General features: G+C 37.2%; 3 protein-coding genes across 4 annotated transcripts; 1 reads left to right on the forward strand and 2 right to left on the reverse strand.

The window, feature by feature from the left end:
* Window positions 1–577: 577 nt before the first annotated feature.
* On the forward strand, window positions 578–6,471 carry LOC126799091 (chaperone protein dnaJ A6, chloroplastic-like). 2 transcript variants are annotated; one of them, XM_050526209.1, is made up of 9 exons: window positions 578–702; window positions 812–855; window positions 2,019–2,145; window positions 2,398–2,539; window positions 2,651–2,708; window positions 3,726–3,768; window positions 5,024–5,072; window positions 5,166–5,246; window positions 5,331–6,471. In XM_050526209.1, the coding sequence occupies exons 3-9, from the start codon at window positions 2,039–2,041 to the stop codon at window positions 6,171–6,173; spliced, it is 1,323 nt and encodes a 440-aa protein (XP_050382166.1). In that variant the 5' UTR covers window positions 578–702; window positions 812–855; window positions 2,019–2,038; the 3' UTR covers window positions 6,174–6,471. The 2 variants fall into 2 exon arrangements, with proteins under 2 accessions (XP_050382166.1, XP_050382167.1); XM_050526210.1 differs by having other exon boundaries at window positions 2,026–2,145.
* Window positions 6,472–6,911: 440 nt separating this feature from the next.
* On the reverse strand, window positions 6,912–10,441 carry LOC126799095 (translocase of chloroplast 34). The gene is made up of 8 exons (XM_050526214.1): window positions 10,369–10,441; window positions 9,735–9,856; window positions 9,535–9,642; window positions 9,306–9,430; window positions 8,938–9,202; window positions 7,596–7,664; window positions 7,352–7,513; window positions 6,912–7,269 (listed from the first exon to the last, which is right to left on the reverse strand). The coding sequence occupies exons 2-8, from the start codon at window positions 9,831–9,833 to the stop codon at window positions 7,165–7,167; spliced, it is 933 nt and encodes a 310-aa protein (XP_050382171.1). The 5' UTR covers window positions 9,834–9,856; window positions 10,369–10,441; the 3' UTR covers window positions 6,912–7,164.
* Window positions 10,442–11,702: 1,261 nt separating this feature from the next.
* LOC126799088 (boron transporter 4-like) lies at window positions 11,703–15,488 on the reverse strand. Its single transcript, XM_050526204.1, has 13 exons — window positions 15,385–15,488; window positions 15,202–15,284; window positions 14,823–15,015; window positions 14,576–14,714; window positions 14,316–14,481; window positions 14,055–14,224; window positions 13,742–13,915; window positions 13,551–13,646; window positions 13,339–13,455; window positions 12,857–13,179; window positions 12,300–12,579; window positions 12,062–12,187; window positions 11,703–11,917 (listed from the first exon to the last, which is right to left on the reverse strand). Exons 1-13 carry the CDS (start codon window positions 15,486–15,488, stop codon window positions 11,885–11,887), a joined length of 2,004 nt encoding a protein of 667 aa, XP_050382161.1. The 3' UTR covers window positions 11,703–11,884.
* Between the last annotated feature and the right edge of the window lie 2,266 nt (window positions 15,489–17,754).

Genomic DNA, 17,754 nt, shown 5'->3' on the forward strand with positions numbered 1-17,754 from the left:
CCTTATGGGAGTAATGGGACAACTAATCAGGTAAAAAAAAAAAGCACTACTTTCAGGTTCTTATTGTTTTACATTTTATAAGAAATTAATCTTTGATAAAGTCATTTGGTCCTAGTTAATGTAGTCGTTTTACGTTTTTTGCGGGTTCTAACTTCTAATAGGTTTTTTTTGAAAAAAAAAATTTACGGGTTTAACGGGTTCCAATAGATAGCACAAAACCCATCGGATTAAACTCGTTTAGGTTAACAGGTTCTTAGTGTGCCGGCCCATTAAGAGCACAACTCGCCAAGAGCCCACACGAACCCGCATATGCACGCCCAACTGCCAGGCCTATGCCACATCCGTCTCTTCTATGTAAGTAGAAAGTTGTGAGTTTGACGTTATTTTTAGTTGTCAGATTACTTCCCGGAAAAAGAAAATAGTTAAACAATTTACACCTGATTATTTTCACAGTGGGGCTCCAACTCCTAAAAAGAGAATAGAAACCGGGTCGGGTTGTGTGTAGTAGAGTCTAGAGTGGTCTTTGTACACAGCTAAAACGCAGCGTTTTAGCACCGAGAGAGTAGTATAGGAGCCACGCAATCTCATCCACACCAAACGCCTTCCCTCATTTTGGAGAGCCCTCACTTCCGCGCCATCCTCAGCTGCCCCCCTCCACCACTCCGTCAGCTAATCCGCCGCCTACCTCTCTCTCTCTTCGCCGTAATCTCTCTCTCTCTCTCCTCCACTTAGGCTCTATCAAATTCACTTGCAAAACCTCGGCTTCAATTTCCTTATCGTGTAATTTATATTAGTGTTTCTTAATTTCTAGGGTTCCTGAGAACCAGCTTCCCTGATTTCCATCGAAATTATCAGGTAATTTTACTCCCGCCTACAATTCATAGTCTCTTTATTAATTGGAATTTCTCATCAGAAATGTAATTTCCCGGCGGAGATTTTAACCTAGTGACTGTGACTCATTTTCCTGCTAGTTTTTCTCATCAGAAATGTACAATATGAATTTGTTTGTTGATTTCTATGCATCTTGCATTGTAATGAGCTATTTAAGTGGTAAAAGCGGAATGCTTGTTTTACCTACATTGGAAAAGAGAGTTTCGGACAATGTAATGGAGTTAATTAGAATGGTATATGATAGAAGTTTCGTGCTTGTGTGTTCGTGTTAGACAGTGAAGTGTATTACTTGTATTGCAATTGAGTCCTTGACATTGGCTGATTGATGATTAATGTAAAAAGTGTGGGATATATAGTTGGGATACGTGGACTTCGGTTACTAAGAACAATGCTTCAGTGTTTTAAGAAAAACAAAAAAAAAATGACTGTAAAGACTGCCCCACATCGGAAATGTGTATTTTGCCGAGGATCACAGGGAATTTGCATAACTGGAAATTCAATCAACTAGTTTAAACACGGTATCCGGAAGTAAGCCTCACCCTCGAGGATTGTAATTTTTCTATTTTAAAGAAAGATAGGAAATTGCTGTTATCAGAGTTTTATGTAAACTTTATTCCAATTTAGATAGGTTCTAGTGACCATGTGTCGCAGTCACAATTCAGCACCGAGTGAAATGGTCTGTGGTGCTCAACAAGCACAATACTTTGAGGCTGTCGAGTGGCAGTGATAGGCAAAGTTGCTTTGTTATCTATCGTGGATCACAATGTCGTTCCATTCTATTTAGGCAACTTCACAAATGTCAACAACTAAAGAAGGTTGGGTGAAAAAAGTAATGCAATAGTAACGGAAACTTTTACTTTCTGTAAATACGCAATAGTGATTGATAAGGCATTAAATTAGCTACTATAAGTACCTGGAAATTCAATCAATGACATGTGTACTGTCTTAGTTCTTTTCTTTCTCCAATAACTGCGTGATTGCTTTTCTCAATATGGTTGTGTACAGTTTCTATAGAGTTGAACTGAACTGTTTCTTATATTTGGGTATGTTTTGAACATGCTATGATGAGTATGATCAAAGCTCTTGGATCCATTTTTGACATCTATGTGCATATGTTCTGCTCAAAACTCACAGAGAAGCTCACCGAATGGCAATTATACCTTGTGGAAGTACATCAGTTGCTCAATGGGGCATTCGTCCCCAGCCTATGCTAAGATCCTATGCCATGAACAAGATACGCACATCCCAGTGTTGGTAAGTTTTGGGTTATTACATTTAAATGGTAATCTGGAATGGAATTCCATCTTTACAAAGTTCTGTTCTTTTGCTCTATTTTATCAGTAGATTTTAGTATTACAAATGAAAAAATTGTACCTGTTGATGTTAGTCTACCTATGCCATTGGAACTCTTAATTAATTTTGTTGCGACTATCAAGTTAAAATACTTATCTGCTTAAAATTCTACCATCCACATTTAATATTAGTTAACGATCATCTTTTATGCAGTGTTTCAAGCCAAGTAGGCTCTTTTCGGGCACCAAGCTCAAGCTTCATCTCTCGAGATTCCTTGAATGCTTTATTCTGTGCAGGCCCATCTCACACTTCACACCGCAGTAGAGGAGCAAGATTCATAGTTAGAGCAGAGTCTGTGAGTATAATAACCTCTGTTTACTTTTCTTCCATGGATAAAGACCTTAATTGAAGGATTACTCAGTTTTCCACGATTAATATTGTAAGGCTAACTTATTCTCACACCCAGGACTATTATGCTGTTCTTGGAGTGTCAAGGAATGCGACTAAATCAGAAATTAAAAGCGGTATGTACTCTGTTTCTCTTCATATGATTATGTATTTTTCCTAAATGATTGTTTCTTTGTCGCTTCTAGATGCTTTTCTTATCGTTTGTCCATTTTTATTATGCAATTGCTTGAAAAAATGCCATCATTTTCATGGACCTTTGATTTAGAAGGTTGGACATTCACGTGTTTATAGATCAGCCTTCTTTCACATTATGGCATTTAATTTCTCAATCTTTACTTAGATATCAAGATGGATGGGCAGAAATAAAAAGGCTCTGCTGTAAATTGCAAGTATGCAGTCTATCTATTTCTGTGTGATACTACTTGGTATATATATAAGTGTCAAAACTAACATGTTATCCTTGGTCCATGTATTGCTTTTGGAAACTTGGATGACATTTAAAATGAATTTATAGACTTCATTGCACTGTGCTTATTAATAAACAGCCATAGTCAGTTATAAAGTATGTCATAATTTTTGCTAACTTCAATAGCAGCAAAGCTTTTAATTTGTCTTTTGTAAGAATGTTAGATAATAGAAAGAACCGATAGCTACCTGTTGTTTATAGTTGCCTTTCAAGTTTTCTTGTTGGTACGCAATTGGGTACCTTCTTTATATTGAACTAATTCAAGTTGGCTGTGCACTTTTATCATAACAAGCAACTTGTTTTTCAATGTGAACTTTCTATAACCTCTGTTATGTGACTCATGTCACTAGTTGGGATGCCTAGCAAGCTTTAAGAATAATAATGGGTTCTTTAATCTCCGGCACATAAAGTTCCCGTAGGCTTTCATATTTATCTATAGAATGGGTTGCTATATAAGGACACTATGAAGTCATCATTGGGTTGAAAATTTAAGGGGTTGAATGATAATTTGCTGTAAAACTGAAATCATAATTAAGCTTCTATGCTGTATGGATCAAAATATCATCCAGTATGATGCTTGTATGAATATGGTTTGTATTTCCTGCCAAATACTTATGTTCCTTGTAGAGATTTTCCGTTTAATCTCTCTGTACATTTTATCTTTCAGCTTACCGAAAGCTTGCAAGAAGTTATCATCCTGATGTGAACAAGTGAGTGTATTTCTTTACCCTAGTGTTATAAGCACTTGGCACTTTCTTTTCCTCTTCTCCCTTGAACTTTCGTCTCTTGTCTGTCTCACTCTTTTTTGTATGCCTCAGTGTATAGTTTTTGACATTACATGCTCAGTATCCATTATAGTTTGTTCATGTATTTTTGATATTGGAGATGCTTGTTAGTTTGGTACCACCATGGCAAAACAATTGAAAAATGTATATGCGGCTTCTTTTATGCACACACAAAAGAGTATTCCCCCATGGCTCTGGTTTTTGTTTTTTTTTCTGTGGCATGTCCTAGAATTCTTTAGTTTTCAAGATTTTTTTACCCTTTCTTCTTTTTGTAAGAATTTTTTTTAGTTGTGATTTAGATTCTAGAATAGGATTTAAAATGAGAAAAGGCCTATTTTAGAGCGATGCAGGTCTCTTCATATTTGAAAAATGGGTTGAGTTTTTAGGAACAGGTAAATTCATGCCTAGAGAGATTCATTTTTTCTGTCTCTTGAGGTTGTAAAGATAGATGTCTAGGGATCCTACCCATTAGAAAAGATACAATAGGAATTTATAGTTACTTACAACTATTAATATGCCAAATAGGAATGAAAGTGGCAGAAAATTGATTTTAAAGAGCAGCTTAGGAATGAAAGTGGCAGAAAATTGATTTTAAAGAGCAGCTTGCTGGAAGTAACAAGCTGTAGATGAACATGATGGACATGAATGTAAATTCATTCCAATCCCCATCGAACCAGTTAGTATAAACCAGGTTGTACTAATTAGGGAACTTTAGGTAGAATGAGACCTGAAAAAGGTATAAGGAATGATTGAAGCTTTGAGGCTCAGTTTGTGTTGATTTGGACAACTTCAGATCCTATGTCCATGTAAGAAATATTTAACTACAGTACTGCAGTTGCCATGTGGAATTTTATAGTTCAATTGAGATTGAAATATTTATTTACCGAAGTTAAAAAATTTATATTAAATCTCAAATTTCCTTTGTTTTCCTTGTGGAATTTTAATAGTTCAATTGAGATTGAAATATTTATTTAACGAAGTTAAAAAAATTATACTAAATCTCAAATTTCCTTTGTTTTCCTTGTGGAATTTTAATAGTTCAATTGAGATTGAAATATTTATTTAACGAAGTTAAAAAAATTATATTAAATCTCAAATTTCCTTTGTTTTCCTTGTGGAATTTTAATAGTTCACTTATTCTATTCTCATTTTGATGGAACTCTAATTATATCTGCTGCAGAGAAGCAGGGGCAGAAACAAAATTCAAGGAAATTAGTAATGCATATGAGGTAAAAGAATGGTTTATATTTGCATATAATTCCTGAATCTCTTCATTTTTACATGGTGAAAGTTAGAGAGAATTTATCTTTTCTTGTGTGCAGGTCCTGTCTGATGATGAAAAACGATCCTTATATGACAAGTATGGAGAGGCTGGAGTCAAAGGTGCTGGTATGGGTCCAGGGGTAAGTGCAGCTCAATTAATAATCGGAGAAAGCTGGTTTCTTCATCTTATCTCTACTTATGCTGGAATCCATACATTATTTCAGGATTTCAGCAATCCATTTGACCTGTTTGAGTCACTGTTCGAGGGCATGGGTGGAATGGGGTCCAGAGGTGGTGGTGGTTCTAGGAATAGAGCGGTTGATGGCCAGGACGAGTATTATAGCCTTGTCCTGAACTTCAAAGAAGCAGTTTTTGGGGTTGAAAAAGAGATTGAAATAAGTCGATTGGAAAGCTGTGGAACTTGCAATGGTTCAGGTGCTAAAGCAGGAACCAAGCCATCCACATGCAGCACATGTGGTGGGCAAGGTCAGGTTGTTCAATCAGCAAGGACTCCTTTGGGTGTTTTTCAGCAAGTAATGACATGTTCTTCCTGTGGGGGCACTGGGGAAATATCCACCCCTTGCAACACTTGCTCTGGGGATGGTCGCGTGAGGAGGACAAAACGAATCAGTCTGAAAGTTCCAGCTGGTGTGGACGTAGGCAGTCGTTTAAGAGTTCGAAATGAAGGCAATGCTGGAAAGCGAGGCGGATCTCCGGGTGATCTATTTGTTATTATAGAAGTTATCCCAGATCCTGTCCTCAAACGTGATGATACCAACATTATGTACTCGTGCAAGGTGTCCTACATTGATGCAATTTTGGGGACTACAATTAAGGTTCCAACAGTTGATGGCATGGTTGATTTGAAGATTCCAGCAGGGACTCAACCAAACACGACCCTTGTGATGGCAAAGAAAGGTGTTCCCCTCTTGAACAAAAGCAACATGAGAGGTGATCAGCTGGTCCGAGTGCAGGTTGAAATCCCAAAGAGATTAAGCAATGATGAAAAGAAGCTCATCGAGGAACTTGCGGATCTGAGCAAGGGAAAGGCTGCAAGCAGGAGATAGTTGTTCCTGGTGTTTGATCCATATAGTGCCGAGGCCGTTTAGTTACATTCTTTTGGTGCATCTTCTGGAATATTGATGCGCATTGTGGAATTCATCAATTTTGAATCAGCTGGACTGGGGAGGGGATTATATCCGTAGTTGTAGGTTAAATTATCTGATAGTTTGCATCTTTTGGTAAAGGGACCTAGAGGAGGTACAGAAATTTAAACAGATCTTTCTCATCAAACTCATGCTTTGTTGTTGCCTTATTCATTTGTAGTAAAACATAAAAGTTAAAATGGCTTCTCTTAACCTCTGTTTAAAATTGCTTGGATTTCTACTTCGATCTGCTCTAATATAACCCAAAAGTATGAAACATTACATGTTTCCAAACCACGAATTGAATAACCCACTAAACAAACATGTAGGGTTACAAAGCACATCAACACTTTTGTTCTTGTTATACTGAAGTTACATTCCATTACGCCGAGGGATGCTGGGTTATTTTGTTCACACAAAAAAAACCAATTGAGCTCTTAAAGTGGCCTAGATCGGGAGACATTTTTGATCAAAGAGTACACTCATCTTCGTTTATTCATAGAATCATATATAGAGTAGAGCTGATTTGAACCGACGTGACTCGACAACAATCAAATCACAAAGTTCCGAGCCTTTTAGCTCTCACTTGAGAACCGTAATGATTTGGTACCTAGTTGGATGTAAAATTTTGGTTTGGTAGATATTTGCTGGGGGAAGGTGTAGAAATCAGAAGTGCTTAAAATGCTTCAAGTAATTAAACAAAGTATTTATCAACACAAGCAAAATTAACTACAAACGCCAACATAAGAATCGCGAGGATAATCTGATTTTCACAACATACTAAAGAGAAACATATGCCGCAGAATATTCATACTGCATTACGATGACTACTCAAACTGTGATCCCGAAACAGAGTGAACAGAGATGATCAGCACAAGAAGCTTTCAAGAATATAGATGGCCCAAAAACCAAGTTAGTACTTGCGACTACTGGTATCCCGCATCTCCCAGGATGGTCTGCTCTCTCTTGCACTGTCAATCCTGATGCGACGCTCTATTGGTTTAACCACAAAGAAGTACTAATAACAGAAAGTAAGATATCAGTCCCTGCATCAACAGAGGAAAACAAAACAAACCAGGTATAAAAGTTCAAAAGTTCACCTGAAGCGCCACAAGTACGGGGATTAAGAATTTCCCTCTAGCATTGGGGTTTGGTCCGTCAATCACCTTCTGGTCAACAAAAATCGACTTGCTTCCACCCAAGAAGACTTCTGTGATTGTTTGGACAACATGAGGTATCCAAGCGGTACCATTTGGAAGAACCTACAATCAAGAACCAGCCAGAAAGCATGTTATAACATGTTTAACATATGGATTAAAGTATGACACTAATGATACAACTAACCTTTTCATCATTCTCGTTCTTGTTGCATCGTCCACTGTTCTCAACCAAAACAACTGGAATAGTAGAGCCCTGCAATTATACAGGAAAACCTTCAGAAACCGAGAGCTAGATACATGGAAGTTCTAGATGCATAACGAAGCTAATAATAATAACGTAACAAAACTAAATATTCAATTACCATTCACTATGTTCAAACACAGAAAAAAGGAACTGTGAACCAAAGATGCAACTAGATTGCATTCCGGTTCCTTCATCTAACTAAATTTATTAAGGTAAGACTCAGCAAATTACAACTAACATAGGAGGCATGTCTAGCTTTCCCCACAATGACAAACAACAAGAGTACATACTAGAGTACATTCAATACACATATGACAGTAAAAGATATGGGATAAACTTCTCTTTGGTCACTTCATAGAACCTATTTTGCTATTACTTTGGCACACATGAAAGAGGCAGTCACATTTTCATCCATTGACTAAGTTTTGATAGAGCACGTTTTCATACAACTAGTACTAAATCAAACCTTATTTTGGCTCACACCACATCAGAACCTAATACTAAAATCACACCCAAACTTTATGTAAAATATTTAGAGTATACCTCCAACATCCCTCAGCCCAATAATTAAATCTTTGAAGCAACTCATAGAGACCTTGCAGTGTGTCTTATCAGTTCTTATATTTTTAATTTCTAATACATTAGGAATATGTATAGAGGTATAAAATTCAAAATATACAAGGAAACAGCGACTTCTCACTTGACCAGGAATCCACCTAACTGAACAACATTTCACCATTGTTGACAAAGGAAAAAAACAAGTGTTCAATTAAAAGATAAAACACAACTGTGACTATTTCATTGTACATTCAGTACAGCATTATACTGATCCCATAAAACATCAATTGTTGAGCCGTAAATAGAACAAGTCCAGGCATTTGACAGTGAACTGAAACCATGCAAGAGAAGCCATGAATACTCTATGGCATGGTGAGATGCAAAAAAACCTTGTACTCATATATACCACCTCTTATAAGATGGGAGAAGACAAAAGTGAATCACAATGACCTAACTATTTCCTTTGCAATTTAGAATGACATAACCGTGTTGATAACTCAGTCTAGATGAATGCTTTAATCATTTTCAGATAGCTCTCTGTAAGCCTAGGAGAGTACCATTTACTTATTTAATTTCAAGACACATGTACAATACATGTAAAAATCTATGTACTTTCCTCCCAAAAGTTCATGCAACCAGTTAAGAGTTAAACAACAGTATTTCACCGGAATAAAAGCAAAATGAAGTTAACAAAACGAAAAAAATGGAAGTTATGGCCGCCCACCTTCACTTCCTGTTTCCTTAACCCAGCACCGAGACGAACAGCTTTCAAAAGAGCTTCTGATCTTTTCGAGACAAACTCATCATAAGGCAAACCGTCTGGTGGTGAGAGTTGTGCATGTGTCAGGACAACCAAAGCCCTATTCCATATTCCTTTTCCAAAAGTATCCGTAATGGTTTTGACCACCTCCCTGTCCAAGTTATCCACTCTATACGCATCCAGTCGATCCACATATAGCAGAACATCTATGGTCTTGTTCAGAAGGAAACTGAACAAAAGAACCCACCACACAGGATAAATTACTAGTCTTGAACAAAGCCAGGAAAAATATTATTGAGATAAAAAAGAATTATAGATAAATGAAAACTAACTTTTTGATATTATTGAGAGCCATGTCATTAATATATCCTCCTTCAATGAGCCCAGGGGTGTCAATGATGTTTAGGGTAAATCCTGCCCTTGAGCGGGAAACCATCACAGCTCTGCTTCCTTCAGACTAGAGATAGAAACTTGTTCAAAAAAACAAAAACAAAACCAAAACGCATTCACAAATGTTAAATCAAAGAAATTATGCAATACAAAATGACAAGAAAAACATACCTGAAAAGGACTAATAGAAACAGCCCTTTCACCAATGAGCGAGTTCACAGTGGATGATTTCCCAACCCCACCTTTCCCCATAACAAGTATTGTCAAACTGTTCACATTCTACATCAACACTCAAATCAATCAACAAAGTTACTCACTCTCAAACTACACAAACAAGAACCGACTATTTGTGTATAGCACAAAAAAGAAACCTCTTGGTTGAGCTTTCCAAGCAATTCAAACAACTTAGTTTGCGTAGCAGGTGCGAAACTGTTTATCCCAAGCCATTCTCTTATTATCTGGGATGCCATACCTCTCTTACACTTGTAGCACTCTGAAAATCAAAAACAACAATAAGAACCATACCAACTAACAATAACACTATTATGCTTTAGGTACATTCACATTCACAGTAGCAAGAATAGAATCACTGAAGCAGAAACCCTAACAAAGAATGGTTGGGAGGTCCTACTAAGTCTTCAACAAAATTAAGCACCCAATGTAATTACCAGAGATTCAATTAAACTTAACAAAAACCCAGAGAACAACCCCAAGAAGCTGCAAGGTTGCAGCTTTAGCTACTCCTAATCCAGATTAGCAAGCAAGTTGTAAACTTTTGAGGGCCAAAATAGTGGGCATCCGAAATTCAATGGTCATATTCGTCAACAAGTTATGGGTCGTTGTTGTTATCTAAATGCATTGGGAATCACAGAAACCCATGAAAGCTAGCACCAAAACCCAGAGGCATACAAGAACCCAGGTAGAGAAATCAAAGGGGTTTGATTAAAGCGTGAAATAAATGGTGGGTTTATGATTGAATAAGAGAAGAGAGTGAGAAAATCTTACTTGGGAGTCTCTGCGTGCTATGAAGATGAGGGAGACGAGACGGATAGTCTGAGAGAGGGTTTAGGCTGGTAAAGGATAAGAAGAAGTCTCTCTCTTTCAAAAACAAAAGGACTAAACGACGTCGTATTACACTCGAGAAATTGTCTTTCTTTCTTGGGCTCTATGAAATAGGAAATTATATATGTTACAATGGCCTTGTTTATTTTTGTTCAGGAGCAGAGCAATTTACTTTACTATATAACATTTGTTGATTATTGGGAAAGTAATTCAGTAAGGGTAAGATTGGAAGAAAATTGTTAGAAGAGGGTAAATGTGAGATGGCAGTTCAATAAATAAAATAAGATTTCACAATCGACCATTCGTTTTTTAAACATAATTGAGAGAGTTTTACTCCGTTTTTATCAAAATAACCACTATTACTGAGAACAAATATATTTGATCATAACCACGCTATGATGCAAACCAAGGAATTGCTTTAATGCAGCACATTTAACAGCAGGAGGAGCTACTGCTTTCATTGTTAAGCACAATTGGAAATTCGGAATTGTTACCGACCTTCAGATAAACTAAAGCAAGTTGCATATCAAGATAAGAGGGATATAAGAATTAGTTTCTATAGACTAACTTTTTTTCTTTGCATCCACTCATCTGTAATTAACTACTAGAAGAAATACATACATTGGACTAATACACTAATGAGTTGCGTATATGTTTCACTTATGCAGCAAGTAACAAAATAAATTTCTTAAATGACAAATTATAATCATATTGGTTAGAATCCTGTGGGTATTATAGCTAGTTGTTATTACAGAAGATGAAAATATATACGTTGTTATTGTATTCGAATGTTTATATCACAAAATTTGATTGTATCAATTTATGAAAACTATAAGGATGGAGAAAATTTGAATAATGGTACATTATTGATGTGCATAGTTATGCAAATCTGCACTACAGCTGAATTATCATTGAACAGTTCACCAGAGAGTTTGGGAAAAAATATTTTTTTTTCTTAACTTCTTTGTTATCAGAATTATTAGACGTATATTTAGAGGAATTTTGAAGTCATTTCAAGACCTTTACCTTCCAAAGAGTACTTGACCAATAGTAAAATGTAGAATTAGGTATGTGAAGCTCTCCAAAGTAAACATGTATATGCTAACTTTAGTAAATAAAAAAACGTGTATATGTTAACCACATTGAATCGGTCAAAATTTGGCACGATCATACACTTTCTTCAGTTGCTTGTTAAGGTCTTTGAGCTATCAGACCAGAAAAAAGAAAAGGTCTTTGAGCTAATTCTACATGCATGTGAAAAAAATATCATATCAACCTCGACTCATGTATTGAATTGGTTGAGATAACAACATCAGAATCTCAACCGTTACTACCAATACTAACTTGGAGTGTTACATCAGCTTACTTCTTTTTTCATCATTTGAATACTTAAAATTCTCATTCCTATCCCTATCTATACTTTCTGTCACCTATATGAATGTCGAATCCAGCTCCTTATTCAATCTGTTTGGCCAAAATTTTGAGGGTGAACCTGCAAAAACACAGATACATGTCAACCATGCTACCTTGTCTAAAATAACAACCATAAACTAAAACTGTTTCAATCCATTTGTCTTAGGTAGTCCTCAAGTAGTCCAGTTTATACATCAAGAAGATGAAAGGTTGACGCTTTTACCAGACCACGTTTGTCTTCGCTGAAGCTAGCTCTTACTTTCAGCTCTCCTCTGCTGGTTGTTAACTCATCTAATATTTCAGCATCACACAGCTCCTCTCCACCTTCTTCGCATGTGGTTTCGAGTTCCTAATAAAGAGCACAAAGTTGAGGTAAGGTAGATCGATCATGGTTAATGGTGTTTTTTGTGACCACAAGAAAGTAATTGAGGCTAATAATGAAAACATTGGAAATTGCATACCCTTGAAGCAAGACTGAGAGAACGTTTGGGGGGGCCGGTGACTTCCTCCCATTCAGCCGAATCCAACTCCTGCAAGTGGTATGGATGAAAGAATTTGGGGAGGAAATGCTGTCTTATTATTATGAGAAGGAAGAACGGCAAGGGGAATAAGATGCCGGCTACGGGGATCCATGTCACACCAAAGCAGAACAGGAAGTATACAAGCTGAAAGAGTGTAAAGATGGCAATGAATCTGAATGGCACTGACTCCATAAAGGAAGCATGACTCTCCTCCAAGACCCTGCCAACATGTTCAATATGAATTAGTATTATGTCTAGTAACTAAAATTCACAAGTGTAGACTCACTAGACTGACACGGAGGGGACTTCGAAAATCCTGAAATTCTCGAGTGTGCTAAATTTCTTATACATGTGCCTCATCAGTGTATTCAATCCGCTCACTTTTGCAGAACCTTGAATTCAGTGATTCGATTATCATTTTGGAAAAGAAATTAAATGAATTTTTCTAAGACAATGTGCTGATGCATCTGCTGCTTATTGGAAAATTATATACTTACTTGTAACGTCGGCTAGGTGCAATGAAGAGAAATAGAAATCTTTCCCAGAATTGATTCCCTGGAAGACTGTCGATGGCCATGTAAGCAAAATATCCCCACAGAACTGATGTTGGTATCTTCTTGATGGCTGGCATAGCAAAAACTGATGCTGCAACAAGAAGTGACTGCAACAGGTTGCTTACTCTTTGCTCATTAACTCGGACAGGCAGGAAAGCGTCTATGTGCTTCTCAGGATCAAATGCATCTTTTGCATTCTCCCCCTCATGTTCAGTTTTCATAACTGCCTTCTTCAAGTCTTCAAGCTCTTTAACTACTGATGTATCCTACAATGGAAACCATTCACAACTCATGATCTACTTCCGTAGAGATCTTCTTGTTTTATTATACTAGAAATGAATATTCATGCAAATTATAGATACATGTGAATCAAAGTAAGATGCTGCTAATGAAAAAGGAAAAGATGTTCTGATTTAGCAACTTACTGCAGTCCAATTGTCCATCTCTATGAACACAGCTTGCATATTTCCATATATTTCAGAATTGCTAGCATTCTGTTTTATGCTTTCTTTTGCACTCTTCACCATTTTCTTTCGAATCAACTGCATATATAAAAATTAGATCAATTAAGAATCTCATTTGGCCGATTGAAATATCAAGAAACTGATCAATTTCATTGAAAAAATCCTGAACTGACCTGCTTATTAAGAACCGCAAGGCTCTTGGTGTGCATGGGTGCCTGCGGCAAGACTCCATTACAAGGAGGAAGTCCAATCAATCCACAAAGAAGTGTCTGAAAAGTTTCACAAGGGAGCATAAGTTTTTAAGTATCGTTGCTCAAATCTAACGTTACAGAAAGTTCATTTATCATGTGGTTGCAGTTCATACCAAAAATCCCAGCAGCAAAATATCATAATGGTATGCAGAAGGTTTCTTGAGATTAAACTCCTTTTGCTGTGCCATCTGTGAAGCAACACTATGGTCAAAAAAATAGAGGCCTGCTACCATTATAGCAGGTACGATAGCTGCAAAGATGTATCCAGGAGAAACCTTCCCCATATCCTGCAACAAAAACAAAACAGTTGCTTCAAATTGCAGCCATTTCCCAAAACATATGCATAAGCCTTCATTCATAAAATATTAATTCAAAGTTCCAAGTGAAGTGAAAGCTCAATCAAGCAATGATAAAGTATAAAGTTACCTTAAGTACAGACCAATGCTGTAAAGATTCAGAATTCCAAGCTAGAGGGCTATGTAGCCTTCTAGGAACTTGTGAGGGAACGATATTGTGTGGTACACTGAATGATATCACAGTCCACAACACTACCATTAGAGGAACCCCATAATCTGCAATGAAACTTCTGAACCACCCTGGAGAGCAAACATAACAAGTAATTTCATATTCTAGATTTAAAAGCCATCCTAACAAGAAGAACCAAGTTTCTCAAGTGCTTTGACAAACCTGTTGCATACCACCATGATCTTGCTTTCCTGGTCTTCAACGAAGTATAGAGAACGCCGAAAGTAAATATGACTCCCAGCACACCATTTGTGTACATTGACTCACGTTGATATGTCCCCCCATTTGTATCTTCATCTTTCTGTAGCTTGAACTCGCTCACAATTCCCTTCCATGGAAACGTCAACCTTGTGTTAGTTTACCTTCCATCACGTATATCAGGTTTAAAAAATTAATGATCATACTGCCGATGTGAGACTGACCTTGATGGCCTGCTGAATGAACAGAACATTAATCAACATGCCAAAAAGTTCCCCTGCAATCCTCGTAAACTTGTTGATGATATCACAAGCATTGAATATTGCCAACAGAATGAGAAAAAGGGATGTCCAGACGCAAACCCTGTACAGTTCAAGTCAAAAGAGTGAAAATGTATTCCTGGCGTTTACTCTGGGAACATGAATCGACAGAATCGTAATGTTCTCAAACTACAAAGATTTACTGCCATACCATCCAACCCAAGCAAGAAACAGTTCAGGCCCTAGATCTTCCTTCCCTTTTGCAAAGTCATACAAGAACGTGTACATTATAACAGTCGGTTCTGCAACTCCTAAAATTAAGAGAGGTTGTCCACCCAGAATGGAGTGTATTATGCCACAAATAGCTGTAGAAGCCAAGGTTTCAACTGTGCTCAATGTTCCATCTACACAAGAAAGAGTTCAATGAGTCCAAGCTCAGAATGTCTATTGATCAATGGATTCTCATAAAATGAGACCAAAGCATATTGTGACCCAACTCACCCAACTCAGGCTTGTTATTTACTGATTTTTAAGTCTTATGAATAACAATATGCACCTACATGCCAGGATGTGATGTAAAATTGACAAACCTGTATCTCTACTCAGTTGCGCCCCAAACGCTATAACAGGAAGAGCTGAAGCAAAGAAGATGTACGTAGTTGGGGCCAATATCCTAGCAGAATGAACAGGTAGATAACTTTAATTTCTAAAAAAAATAGAGAAGAGAGTAAAGTAACTTCAAGGCCACCATTTCATCTGAAATGTAAACTTACCCGAGACCAGAACGAATGCCTCCAATCCAATCTTGCTTGTAGTATGCTGCTCTTCCTCGAACATCTTTTGCAATACCCCTGAATGGAGCTTTGAAGCTCTCCATTTCTGACAAACAAATCCCACTTTCAGAAAAATTTAAGGAGAGACAGACTATTTGCTTAGTAGTTAATATACTAAGTTTTGTCAGAAACTCGTATCAGCCGGCTTAACCCAAAATCTTGGTTAAGCATGTAACATAATAAAAGAAGGCCGGCATGAAAGAAAATTCCCATCTTCTTTTTCTTGTTTTCATTTGCAGTCAACAAACTCAGCTAGCAAAACCCAAATTCTTGGTTAAGTAAATACGAAAGATAAAGGAAGGCCCCCATGAAAAGAAAAATCCCAATTTTCTCTTGTTTTCATTGGCAATGCGTATAAGATTTTCAACACAGTTTTCTTACGCCTGCAGTTGTCACTCAATAAGTAAGACTAGAATTCTCTTCATTGACATTCACAAAGTCTCTCCGATATCTCCCCAACTCAATCCTAAACAGAATGCTCTCCTGATTCTCACATTCATAAATACAACACAAGAATGCCTTAAAACCCAAGATTGCATAAGCCCTCAACAGTCCAAAAACATCACTAGAATCAGAAAGGACATCCTATAGTACAATCATGCATTCAAGAAACTAAACAAGAACACATAAAACACATACTAATGAAGGGTTTACCTACAAGAATTAGTTTGCTTCGGAATCTTAAACAAGAAACAAGGATGACGCACCGGAGAAATGGTCGGCCGTAGAAGTGACCAGCCGAAGTATTGGCCGGAAAAAATAGTTCCGTGTAATTGTTTCAGTTCTAGACCTGTAACAATAACAATGTGGAGTCATGAAGACGCTTTAATAGTCCCACGTCCTCTTTAAAACACCCGCCAGAGATTACTATGCTGATTGATTTACGAACAAAATCCCACATTTGGATTTTAGTTTCTTTGTTTGTTTCTGCTCCATTAATATTTTTTGATTTTCCCAAGTGTGAAATCAAATCAGGTTTCATGGTGTTAGCTGGAAAAGTCCTTCTGGATCCTACTAATTCCCGTGACTTCGTGAGTCTTTGATTTAAAAACTGTGATTTGATTTACCCAATGGAATAGTAGATCACTAGATCACAGTTGTATAATGGAGAGATTACCAGTGTTTGGAAACATATTTACCAACCACCATTCATTTACATACTTTGTGCTCACCCTTCTAAACTCATGTCATATGTCTTTTCTCAACTCATAGTTAGATAATAATTGAGTAATTTGACACATGACATGAGTTTAGAAGACTGGGCATAAGATTGACAAATAGAGGGTGGTCGGAAAATTTGTTTCCGTGACTAGTGAGAGTGATACTAGGAAATGAACACAATAACGATAGAATCGTCAAATTGATCCACCCGTTTATTGATAAATACTGATTCTCTTACGTGAACCACCTAAATTTTACGTGTGACTATCACAAAAACTCGGTCTAGGGTTTCGAATCACTGCATCATCAATTTTATGGTGGAGAGTTGCCTTAAATCTTACTCTTGGGGTTTAGCTAATTGAATGGGAAGGAAGGGTTGAGCTCACTTGGTACTTTTGTTAGGGTTGTAGTGACCCTACCCTTTAGATGAACATCAATTGCTTACCAAATGGCCAACGAAGGATAATGAAGCCGGCATTACCATTTTTTCTTTAATGGAACATCCAAGTAATCGATCCTCCTTTATGATTAGATTGTGGAGGTTGTTTGGATTCCAAGTTACCCATTAGGGCAGTTGCAGAACTTTTCTTCCATATATTGAAGTTGATTTGCATGGAAAGAGAGGGTTGTGGCATATATGATGTGCACCACTAAAACTTTCCCAAAGAATTGACCCTTGAGGCGCATATAGCATCCTTGACCATGGAAAATTGTTGCTAATTCAAAGAAAAAGGTTGTGTTTATACAATCAATAAGTGACAAAATTTGTTTTTGCTGCATACCTCGACGAGGATATCTGGAAATATCAAATATGTGTTCTACTCGAGTAAAAGACAACAAAGCTAGACTAGTAGTGATAGAGTCAAACAAGCATGTCAATTCCTGAAGAAACAACGTCTGAGCGATGTTAGTGGTTATTATGCCTGCTACTTGCAAATTGGCAACTCAGAAAGGTATTTCATATTTGGAAATTGGGATAGCAATTTCAGACTAGGCTTCTGAACCTCAGAGAACAACGGAGGTGGTGCATCCGAGGCCATCAAAAATGTGAATGAGATGAGCAAAACACGAGACACAAAAACTCCAGCTCTTACACCACCACAACCACATGAATGAGAAGAAAAGAAATGACTTTTCTTGGTGGGCATT

The sequence above is a fragment of the Argentina anserina genome, chromosome 6 (assembly GCF_933775445.1).
Source record: "Argentina anserina chromosome 6, drPotAnse1.1, whole genome shotgun sequence".
Taxonomy (NCBI): Eukaryota; Viridiplantae; Streptophyta; class Magnoliopsida; order Rosales; family Rosaceae; genus Argentina; species Argentina anserina.